This window comes from Oryctolagus cuniculus, chromosome 13, assembly GCF_964237555.1.
Source record: "Oryctolagus cuniculus chromosome 13, mOryCun1.1, whole genome shotgun sequence".
Lineage (NCBI taxonomy): Eukaryota > Metazoa > Chordata > Mammalia > Lagomorpha > Leporidae > Oryctolagus > Oryctolagus cuniculus.
Genome location: NC_091444.1, coordinates 103,161,905 through 103,174,280, shown reverse-complemented (window position 1 = coordinate 103,174,280; position 12,376 = coordinate 103,161,905). Strand labels below are relative to the sequence as shown.

Here is a 12,376-nt window from a genome sequence, read left to right as displayed (position 1 = left end):
GGCTTAAAAGATATTTAGGAGGTAAGTTTTAGAATAAGTAAAAGTGATTCCTAAACAACATCTTTACTGGAAATAATGTTTCTGTTCAAAGATGTTTTTAATGATTCTTTTAAATACAAACTTAGGCCAATTTAGAGTTTTTGTTCAGTTCTGTCTATAAATAAAGTGTTTTCTAAGCAAAGGTTAAGTTTAGTTTTTGGGCTGGAGTTGAGGCATAGGAGGTTAAGCCACTGCCTGTGAGGCTAGCATCCCTTATGGGCGCTGGTTTGAGTGCCAGCTGCTCCACTTCCCATCCAGCTCCCTGCTAATGGGAAAGCAGTGGAAGACAGTTCAAGTGCTTGGGACCCTGCACCTCTGTGAGACCCAGATGAAGTTTTTGGCTCTTGGATTCAGCCTGACCCAGTCCTGGCTGATGCAGCTATTTGGAGAGTGAACCAGCAGATGGAAGATCTCTCTCTCTCTGCCTCTCCTTCTGTGTAACTCTGACTTTCAAATAAATAAATAAACCTTAAAAAAAAACCAAATAACTCTTTAAAGAAAATTTCAGAGCTGCTTAGTTTAATTCCTGGCTGCTCTGCTTCTGATCCAGCTCCCTAGTAACATGCTTGGAAAAGCAATGGAAAATGGCCCAAGTGCTTACACCCTTGCCGCCCACGAGGGAGACCAGGATGGAATTCATGGCTCCTGGCTTTGGCCTGGTCCAACCCTGGTTGTTGCAGCCATTTGAGGACTGAACCAGTAGATGAAGATCTCTCTTTCTCTGTGTTGTTCTCCTTTCCATCATTCTGCCTTTCAAATAAACAAAATAAATATTTTAAAAAGAAGACAATTTCATGAAATTTATGATTGTGGTTAAGCACAATCAAAGTAGAAGAGGTGGGCATATGGTGTAGCTGTTAAATTGCTGGCTGGGATGCTCACATCCTATATTTGAGTACCTAGGTTTGAGTCCTAGCTCTGCTCTCTATTCTGGCTTTCTGTTCAAGTGCACCCTGGGAGGCAGCAGGTGATGGTTCAAGTAGTTGTAGCTCCATCACCCAAATGGAAGACCTGGAATGAATTCCTGGCTCTCTGGCATTTGAGAAAGTGAACCACCAGATGGGGGCTCTCGCTTTCCTTGTCCAAAAAAAAAAAAAGTCCTCATTCAATGTGTGCTAAAAAAAAAAAAAAAAAAAAAAAGCAGTAAAGCATTGTGGAATCTGCTATTAGGGAAAATAATTGCATGCACTTAAAGCACATAAGCCCACATAATCCTGTCTTCCACTGAAGGAAAACAAGATGCAAATAGCCCCTTTTATTTCTATGGCAATGACTATAAAAACATCCAGACCACCTCAGTTAGTAGAACTTCTCAGCACTGCCAGAGAATTATTCCCATGGATTAGATAATAAAACCAAATAAAGAAAAGTAGGCAGAAACCAGAAAAAAATTTATTTATTCTACTTAGGTTAGAAATCAGGACCCTCTTCCCAGCTCAGCCAAAAAGTATTCATGTTAAAATGTGTATGATTTCTCCACAGGTATGTCACATATACCCATATACTTCAGTCAAAGTCTAATGAGATCACATGCCATGATAAGTAAGAGCAATTATGCAGCATTAGCCAGTGAAAATATTTTACTGGCTTTCTAATTCAGCAACATACTCCTGCAATTTGTAGGGATACACTGACATTGTTCTACCTCTCTATGACATTAAAGATTCAGGCAGATCAAGCTCTTTTATAGATGCTCATTTAAACACACATCTTTATCAAGGCTGTGTCCTCTGTTGTAATAAAAAATGCTGTGCCTTCACTCTTTGCATTTTTAAAAAGTTATTTTAAAATGCCACACGCCTGCATTTCTTTTTTACAGAGAAGAATCACTTCTCTAAATGCCTTCCTGTTCGGAATACAGAAGAAGGCTCCTTTTTGTATTTCCTAAGTGAGCCGAGAGAAAATTTTTTCTGCAATGTGATCTAGTTATGCTTTGACTATACAGTTTAATGTGCTTTGCCATATTAACCTTATAGAGAGGTTTACTTACCTGAAGTCAGAAACCCTGCATTGTAAGAAAACAGTAGTTAGGTACATCACGTTAAAAAGGTCAGTTCATCCCCTCATTGTTCACTGAACTAGGCACTAGGTATCATGCCTATATTATATTTATCTATCTATCTATAGAGAGATAAATATCATTAAGAAAACATTTCTGTCCAGGGATAAAACTGCCTCTTCTGGGAGAAACAACATGGATCATCTTAATACAGTGTTAAAAGAACTGAACAAAATACACAAGATGTTCATGGGAAGCTCAGGATGAGGTAGATAAATCAGTGTGGCTGAGGGCAAAACCATGGAGAACATCAGGAGGTCGGAGGTGAGCCTCAGCATCTGTTTTAGCTGAGGTCGTTCTAAAACATTTGGCAAGCGCTTTATAAAAGCTTTAAATCTTTAGCCTATTTTCATACCGTTTTCTAAGTTAGTGATATTGCAAGTTATAATAGGAAACTGGCTTGAAACACTGTGACTTGAGCAAGGGGGGAATATTAAACATTTCCAGGTTATTAGCAACTGTTACTGACAGCTTTCAAGGAATACTACAGTGCAATGTAGAAGACAGAAAATTCACACTCTGCTCTTCGGAAATTTTTTTTAAAGTTTTTTTTTTTAATGGAGACAAATCTAACAGCTAATTAAATAGGGGCAGCATAACCTAAGTTTTTGTTTGTTTGTTTGTTTGTTTTTTGACAGGCAGAGTTAGACAGTGAGAGAGAGAGACAGAGAGAAAGGTCTTCCTTTACCATTGGTTCACCCCCCAAATGGCTGCTACGGCCGGTGCGCTGCGCCGATTCAAAGCCAGGAGCCAGGTGCTTCCTCCTGGTCTCCCATGTGGGTGCAGGGCCCAAGCACCTGGGCCATCCTCCACTGCCTTCCCGGGCCACAGCAGAGAGCTGGACTGGAAGAGGAGCAACCAGGACAGAATCCGGCGTCACAACTGGGACTAGAACCCGGGGTGCTGGTGCCGCAGGTGGAGGATTAGCCTAGTGAGCCATGGCGCCGGCCAGAATAACCTAAGTTTTAAACAGTTTCTCCTCGATATTTGATCAAAGGGTGCTTTGTGGAAGAGGTGATATCTGAACTGCTGATGATACGGGAAGAGACTTGCCTTGAAGATGACTGGAGAGTGGCTTTTCTCAACTGTAGCAAAATCTGAGGGTGTTTCAAAAAGGTTAGGGGGTAGGCATTTGGCACAGCAGTTAAGACTCTGCTTGGGCTACCCACAACCAGAGTGCCTGGGTTGGAGGCTCTGCTCTGCCTGACTCCAGCTTCCTGCATATGCAGACCCTGGAAGGTAACAGATGACAGCTCAAGTACTTGGATCCCTGCCACCCACCAGGGAGACCTGAGTTGAGTCTGGGGCCCTTGGCTTCAGCCTGGCCCAGTACTGGGTGTTGCTGGCATATGGGGAATAAATCAACAGATGGAAGATCTCTCTGCAATTAAAATAGAATGAAAACAAAAATACATTCATGGAAATTTTGTATATCTTAGAGGATTCCATTTTCCAAGAAATTTTTGAAGCCCCTTTATACACATGTAAAATAAAGATCTGAAAATTAAATGTGCTTTATTTAAGAAATGCAATGGGAACACAAGGCCTATAAGGAGAACCAATGACAGCTGACGCTAGTAGGAGAACTTAGGTTGTCCAATGTCTGCATCGGGAGTTTGGATTTTATTTAGTAGCTCAGAGGCAGCCACCAGTGTTTTTGAGGAAGGGAGTAGAATGAACTATATTATGGTTCTGGCCATGATGACAAACATTAAAGCGAAGTTGAGGAGACCAGATGGAAGGCCATTAATATATGAGGGCACCTCAAAAACTCCGCAGAAAAATGGAATTAAAAGATGTTCGTCTTGGTGTGAAAAAATTGACCCTGAATAGTTTTTTTTTTTTTCATTATATACATTTCCCATGAACTTATGGAAGACCCTTCACATTATGAAAAAGCTATCATGGTTTTAAAAAGAAATTTTTGCAACAAAATGAACATCTTTTAATTCCACTTTTCCAAGAACTTTTTTTTTTTTTAAGATTTATTTATTTATTTGAAAGTCAGAGTTACACAGAGAGAGGAGAGGCAGAGAGAGGTCTTCCATCTGCTGGTTTACTCCCCAAATGGCCACAACAGCCAGAGCTGTGCCGATCCTAAGCCAGGAGCTTCTTCTGGGTCTTTCATGTGGGTGCATGTTCTACCGCTTTCCCAGGCCATAGCAGAGAGCTGGATTGGAAGTGGAGTAGCTTGGACTTGAACTGGTAACCATATGGGATGCCAGCACTGCAGGCAGTGGCTTTACCCACTACACCACAGCACTGGCCCCTCCAAGAACTTTTTGAAGCTCCCTTGTAATGAAAGAGAAAGATGAACTTTGTATGTAGTTTAGTGGCAGAGATGAAAAGGAAAGGAGAAATGCTGTAAGATCTATTTATTTGTATTTAAATATCTGAGTGTGGGGATAATGACGGTGTCATCACAAAGATGGGGAAATGGATATAGGGAGCAGAGTAGCAGTAGAGGAAGAGCGAGTGGATACCAAGTGCAGTTTTGGCGTGCAACATTTCAAAGACTAGCATGATACTCAGTTGGGCCATATCTGCTGCTTCGAGAAAGGCAGGAGTAGAAACAGTGATCTGGGGATCATCAACATGGAGGTGACCACTGAAGTCACAGGAATGAGATGACCAGGAATACATGCAAGAACAAAAGGGCGGAGGACAGAATCTCGAACTGTTAAGTTGGCCCTCTGTATCTGTGGGCTCTACATCCACGGTTGGTCACAGGTGGAAATATTCGAGAACATTTTTCTTCTCTCTTTCATGAGTAGACTTTTGAGGGGAATCACTATTTCCTAAACAAGACAGAATAATTATTTATACAGCAGTGCCAGCATGCCATATGGTTGCTGGTTCAAGTCCTGGCTGCTCCACTTCTGATCCAGCTCTCTGCTATGGCCTGGGAAAGCAGCAGAAGATGGCTCAAGTCCTCCCATATGGGAGACCTGGAAGAAGCTCCTGGCTATTGGCTTCAGACTGGCCCAGCTCTGGCCACTGTGGCCACCTGAGAAGTGAACCAGCAGATGGAAGACCTCTTTCTATCTCTATCTCTGCCTCAGCTTCTCTGTAACTCTGCTTTCAAATAAATAAGTCTTTAAGAAAAAAAAAAAAAAGTTGTCAGCAGTGTGACAAGTTGCAAGGAGAGCCACCACGATATGAAAAGGGAAAACTGGAATGATGCACCTGCAGGTCCAGAACACCAAAGAGTGCTCTGAAACCACAAGCTGGAAGGGGCATGGGGGGACCCCGATCCAGGCTTCAGAGGGAGCCTGGCCCTGTGGGCACTTTGATTCCTGACTTGGAGCATCCAGAAGTGTGAGACATTCGGTTTTGATGTTTTGTGCCACCTAGTTTATGTCTCTGTTATGGCATCCTGAGGAAACAAAGTTCACCTCAGAACGTAGGAAGGCAAAATTCCTCAGAGATTGGAAAGAAAAGACAGGTGAGAAACAGCACCTTATATGTAACTATCCTCTATTTTCAAGGATGGTTGCTTTCTGATTTGACCCTTCTGGTGAGGACCTACGTGAGAGTAAGTTCTTTATAGGCATAGCATTGTGGTCCTGAGCCCCAACTAGAATAGACCTGAAGAACCGAGAACATAGACAAGACACTGAGTAGAAGTCAGGGCTTCTCGGAATCACTGAGACTGAACCAAAGACGAAACCATCGAAGGCAGAGGGCATGTGGCTAGGTAGCCTTCAGTGTTCATTCTTTTACATTCAGATACATGAGCTAGCCATGATCATTTCTTTCTTTTTCTATAATAAAAGCCATATGTTTGACAAATGAGTATGGCATAAGTTCATTTTCCTTTACTTTAGGTAATCTAAGTACCAAAGAAACACAAAACAATTTCACCTTAAAAGATAACATAGTGGTAGGTAACATTTCAAAAACTTAAGACCTGCATGCCTTACCGTGGGCTGTGCCTAATAACAGCTCAGGTGCGAGGTAGTCTGGGGTTCCTAGAATGCGCCCGTCATCCATGGGGGCTGCCCCTCTTCTCACACTCTTTGGTGTTCGATATGGAGTTTCTGACTTGATCTGATTTGGGGTCTGCCAATTCAAAAAGAGTTTAAGAGAAAACAAATTATCTTAACCTCCTCTTGTACTAAATGGACAGTTTAAAAAAATAATTTGTGGTTTCACTACCTTGAGAGACCTGCAGGGACAGGCACCATTACCCCTAAACACAGTTGGAAAAACAAAGTCTCTGAGGTTAAGGGACTTCTAAGTCCCTTCATTTAAATTCAGGGTTTATAGTTTTTATATTACATCTCTCCATAGGAAGAAATGAAAGAAACTATGGGTTTATAGAAATCTAAGTATAGAAAATAGAAACAAACAAGATTTGAAATATATGTTTTTCAACTTTTTTCTATAAAAGGACAACTAAATATCCTTGGCAGGCAGTAAGGTAGAATGGACTTAAATGTTGTACCTCATACAAAAGTACTTCAAAAAGTTCACTGAAAATGTAATTAAAACATATTTATTTTGGTATAAAAAATCTTATAATCTATGCATAATTTTTTTCATAATATGTATTTTCTATGAACTCTCTTTTAAGACTTACTTATTTACTTGAAAGGCAAAGTTACAGAGACAGAGATCTTTTGTCTTCTGATTCACTGCTATGGTCTCAATGGCCAGGACTGGGCAAGGCTGGGGGTGGGCCAGGCCAAAGCCAGGAACCAGGAACTCCATCCAAGTCTCCCATGTGGGTAGCAGGGGCCCAATTACTTGTACCAGCTTCTGCTGCTTTCCCAGGCACATAAGCAAGGTGCTGAATCAGAAGTGGAGCAGTTGGGACTCAGATCGGTGCAGAAATGGGATGCTGGTGTTACAGGCAGCAGCTTAACCTGCTGTGCCCATGACGCTGGCCCCAGTATGAACTTTTTGAAGTACTCTTAGAGCTCTACTGGGATCAAGTGCAAATATGTGATCATATTTTTTAAAGAAAAGTGTATAGAGCTATATAGATTATTATGTAGTTAATAACAACATTATTACCACTAGCTTTACTTTTCTACACGAAAAGTTCTAACAATCCATAGATTCTTAACAAGGAGAACTATATAACTAATGTCACATAGTCTAGTTGAGAGGCAAATGTTTATCTTAAAAGTTTAGCTTGCAAAAATACAGAGTACAAAGTTACACCCTACCTGGTATGGTATATAGGATCTTCCTTTTTGTGTAGGGGTTATAGCCATGGGATATGAACCACTATACGCACATGAAATATCCATTGTGTCTAAAGAAGTAATGCTCATTTTGGATGGTTCTGAGTTGTTAGACGTGTTAATATGACTGTTGAAACTTCGGAAAGCTACAGCATTCCTTTTAGACAGGGTTACTGTTTTCAACACCTCGGAAGAAGGAGCTAGCATTTTTTGGTTACCATCCTGGACAGTCATGTCCTCATCACCTTTTGGCAAAGTATTCTCTTGGCAGTTTGGTGATACAGTAAGTAGATCTTCAATATTTGACTCTTCAAAAGAGGATTCTTTGATGCTTTTATCTGGATCTAAGCACTGCCTTTCCAATGAATTTTCCATTACAGAAATTCCAGGAAAAGATGAATCAGAATCCATACAAATACTTTTGGAAGTTTTATCATCATCTAAGCACAGACAATTAGAGCTTCCATAGTCCTTCTTGTTATTCTTTTCACAATCTTCATCCAGTTCACACATCAGATTTTTTGCTATTATCGGTATGGGTAATCTTTCCGGTGTTTGTTGTTTATCAATGTAAGAATTGGCAATGTTCTCCTTATTGGCACAATCATTTTGCCAATTTCTATATGCCGACAGTTTAAGGTTCTGGACTTCAGCTGTTAAGCCTGTTCTTTGATTTGTACAATAATCTATCATTTCACTACTGTGCTTATACTCTACACAATTTTTTTTATTCTGTATAATTTCCTGACAAGGACTGGAGTCAACCAACTCAAAATTCCTTTTTAAACTTCTTTTCCCAAGGTGCTCTTCAGAGAGACCACCGGAATCCACAGCCCACTGATCTGACTGATGGAAATCAGACTGCCTTGTGTCAGAGGCCATATCTATATTACAGACATCCAGTTCTCTTGTTTCCCAAGAAACATCCTCGGAGATGCCTTTTTTGGCAAGGTTTCCACAAGAACTTTCAGCAGCAGGAATGGTACTGCTGTTATGAATAGGAGAAAGCGCTAACTCAAGATCAATAGCACTTGTAGATTTTGTGCATAACTTTTCAGCAGTGTTCCAATTCATGACTGTAGAGCCCAATACTTCGTCACTTTCCTAAAAAGGGAAAACATACTTTTTTTAGTTATATAAAATTGATATTCTTTGACATTTAAAAAAAACTTTTTAAAAGATTTATTGAAAGGCAGAGTTACAGCAAGGGTGAGAGAAGGAGAAAGAGAGACAGATCTTTCATCTACTGGCTCATTCCCCAAATAGCCACAAAGATAGTGGGTAGGCCAGGTTCAAGCCAGGAGCCTGGAACTCCATCTGGGTCTCCCACATGGGTGTAGGGGCCCAAGTAGTAGGAAGCTGGATTGGAAGCAGAGCAACCAGGACTTAAACCAGTGCTCATATGGGATGCCAGAGCTGCAGGCAGTGGCTTAACACCCTGCTCCACAATGACGGCCACTTTTTTGACATTTTAACTTTTGTCCACTTGGGTGGAATAAATGGCTCCTTAAACTACTATGCTATCTATTCCCACTTTAAAATGGAACAAGAGAACAATGATAACATAATCAGAAAGAAATATAAATACTTGTAATGTAAACTTATACATAATATTTTGAGTGAAATACTGGTCTAAAATTTAAATCTATTACCCTGTAATACTTATTTTGTTAATATATTACATGTTACTTAAATAGGACAAAACAGGCAATATAAGCAAAATATAAAGCAAAGTTTGCTGAGGCACGATATAAATAGGACTCACTAAATCAAGACCCTCTTGACCTGACAAGTGTCCATCTCTGGCACTAAACAAAATCTTGAACAAAGAAGTGGCCAGACCAGAACCACAAAAGATCACCTACTGCCCTGTTAGACACTTCCCCAACCTGCATGCATGCCCACAGTAGCCCCAATGCAACCGGACAAGTGATCTTCGTGGGGTGGTGGGAGTGAACAACAGTGCTATTTTGAGTGTGTTGTATGCAGAAAACCCCAGCAGGCAGTACAGAACACCCAGTGCCAACCAAAGTCGCATGTGCCGAGTGGAATGAGCCAGAACTCCCATCTAGGAACAGACTGAAGTGCCATGTGCTGTGGGGAAACTACCACACCTGGGTAAAAACCCCTGCCGGCCCGCGCCGCGGCTCACTAGGCTAATCCTCCGCCTAGCGGCGCCGGCACACCGGGTTCTAGTCCCGGTTGGGGCGCCGGATTCTGTCCCGGTTGCCCCTCTTCCAGGCCAGCTCTCTGCTGTGGCCCGGGAGTGCAGTGGAGGATGGCCCAGGTGCTTGGGCCCTGCACCCCATGGGAGACCAGGAAAAGCACCTGGCTCCTGGCTCCTGCCATCGGATCAGCGCGGTGCACCGGCCGCAGCGTGCCGGCCGCAGCGGCCATTGGAGGGTGAACCAACGGCAAAGGAAGACCTTTCTCTCTGTCTCTCTCTCTCACTGTCCACTCTGCCTGTCAAAAAAAAAAAAAAAAAAAAAAAAAAACCCTGCCAAGCTCCTCTCATTGAGCTGTTCCACAGTGCTGTCCCCCTTATGCTTAAGCATAGACCCTCCACTAAAACTTATGTGGGCTGCACAGAGGTCTCATTTCTTTTTGCAAATGAGCCAAAGAACTTGGACTCAATAACTAGGCTACATTCTATAAAGCTGCTTTGCAATGGGGGTATGGAAAATTCTATTTTGAAGAGCAAAATGCAGTTTGATGCAAAATGCAAATGCAGAGCTTGAAGTCTGGTCAATACAAAATTACGGGCTAAAAATCCTGTTAATATAAATTGTATCACTTCACATAAGTTCATCTTTCTTGAATTTTTCAAAGATTGTCGATCGCTTGAAATAGTATGTAATATGTTTTTGAATAAAAATGGAATGAGAATAAGAATTATTCTTATAATGGAATGAATAAGAATTGGATAAGGTAGAATGGTACTAGGAATGGAAATCTGTTGATAAATCCTATACTACAGTCTGTAAGGAGAGTCAAAAAAATACCAAGAAATCCTGTCTTCACCAAAATGAATTTGATCTTGGTCATATCATACCATATAAAACAATAATGATGAAAATCATATTACTGAGAATAAGAAACAAAAATAATCCAAATTATTTTATCAAAAGCAAGCTTAATTCTAAACAAAACTTGTTTTTACCAGCATTCTATGAAGGAGATTTTATTATTATTTTCACTTTCAGTCCCTATCACCTTTAACGCCAAATATAGAATATACAAATAAATTTAAATAATTTAAATCTATTAATTTGGTAAGCAATCTCCTCAGAATAGACAACTTTTTAAGGGCTAAATCACATGACCTTTGTAGTGTTGCTTCTTAAGTGTTATTTTTCTATTAAATGAGAAGCTGGTGGAAAACAGTATAGAGGAAGGTAATACAAGTTTTAAAATGACACATAGGAAAACAAGCTAAGTTCTGTATCACTTTAGGGAGTTTAAAAAGAAAACCCACCTAGATGCCTAGAAGCTGGACAATCACTGTCCATTTAATGCAAGAACCTCATTGTATACCAAGCAAGAACAAGTTCCCAACTGAATAAGAAGTGAACCATTTCAGACAAATTTGACAGAATGTAGAAGCAAATGAAGAACTCTGGATAATACTTTGACAGTCATTCATGGAACAATTTCCTATGGAATATATTTGAAAAATTATAGTGTCTCCAGCATTCACTGGACATACCTAATTGGTTTGGGGTAAGAGACATTTCCCTCTTACCTGACAATCTTTTTCCCATTTGGGACTGCTGTGGCATTCTGATTCCACACTGGACACGAAAGTGTGAGACTGACTACTGGCACTGGATGTAGCCAGCCTTTTCCTAGACTGGAGCAGATTACAAGTTAGACACTTCACAGGCATTCCTGGGTTGGAGGCAAGTGTTTCAAGATCTGCAGAGAAAAAAAATTGTTGAAGATTATGTTACTGCTTTCTTAGTTCACTAAACCTGAATCTTTCCAGATAATTAGGCAATGGTATTAGGTATTGCATATCAAAACTACTTCTTTGTAAACACTACCCAGGCCACAAGATGGCTACAGGTGTTTCCAGCAAGTTTCCCATTATGTTTGGATATGTAAACAGTCACCAATGTAAGCACTTCTCTCAAAGTTAGAACAAAACAAAGCCCCCTTAAACACTGCTAAAGTAAAATTCAGGACAAGAGAATTAATTCATAATTAGGAAGATATCAATTTTGAGTATATATGATCCAATTTGAAACTATACTTGATCAATGTTGATTTATTGATAACATTATTGATGTAACATAAGGAAAGAATATGACTGAATTTACTAAATTCCAGTTGTATTTAATTAAAACTAAGGCTTTATTATAATAGTGAAGTTTATATGCTTACAAATGTGAATTATACATATTTGTAAAGGATTTCCTTAATACTACTGTATATAGCAATAAGCAATGGTTAATTGGCAAACAGTGAGCCAATACAATAAGACAGCACCATTTACATGATACCTACTTCATGTAAGTAGGTAAGTGAATAAAATAGTGCTAAAAATGGTTGCCCCTCAGCTCATGAGACCCAATATGACAACTGTGTCAAGAACATAATATAGGGATAGAAAGATTCCATATATATTCTCCTTCCCAAAAAGAGAAATGCAAGAGAGATGGAATTATTTTACGTGAAGAATAATGCTAGAAAGAACATCTGTATACTTAATATTTTAACAGTCATCTGTTTATCTTGGCTATATATTTTTGGTCAGCCACATACATCTGACAGAAGAAGTAAGACATATCAAATTTAGAAGAAAGGCTCAGTGGAAAGGGAATTATATTTGCACTCAGGACTTAGCCTACCCATCTATCCGTGAGTAATTAAATATTTTTACATACTTTCATTTGTAAAAAGGAGATGATACTTTATATTTCCTAGATCTGTTCAGATTTGTTGAGGATCAAAATGAAAATGAGGTCACATCTATGAAAACAACTAATATTGGTCATCCTTCAAAGCATTATTCACATTCCTAAGATAAAGACCAAGAGAACTAGATTGTCCACTGTCACTAAATTATTAAGGTAAAGTCACATGC

At 39.9% G+C, this 12,376-nt stretch overlaps 1 protein-coding gene across 6 annotated transcripts in view; it reads right to left on the bottom strand.

Moving 5' to 3' along the window:
• MASTL (microtubule associated serine/threonine kinase like) overlaps window positions 1-12,376 on the bottom strand; it is a 32,865-nt gene that overhangs the window by 5,253 nt on the left and 15,236 nt on the right. For 2 of the 6 annotated variants that reach the window (XM_051820966.2, XM_008268000.4), the window contains exons 7-10: window positions 11,033-11,205; window positions 7,273-8,394; window positions 6,022-6,160; window positions 2,030-2,044 (exon numbers count right to left, since the gene is read on the bottom strand). In XM_051820966.2, coding sequence (XP_051676926.2) covers window positions 2,030-2,044; window positions 6,022-6,160; window positions 7,273-8,394; window positions 11,033-11,205 — 1,449 coding nt within the window. Of the gene's footprint in view, window positions 1-640; window positions 790-2,029; window positions 2,045-6,021; window positions 6,161-7,272; window positions 8,395-11,032; window positions 11,206-12,376 lie in introns of those variants that run through there. The other 4 variants (XM_070056099.1, XM_002717280.5, XR_011381735.1 and 1 more) reach the window with 3 other exon arrangements.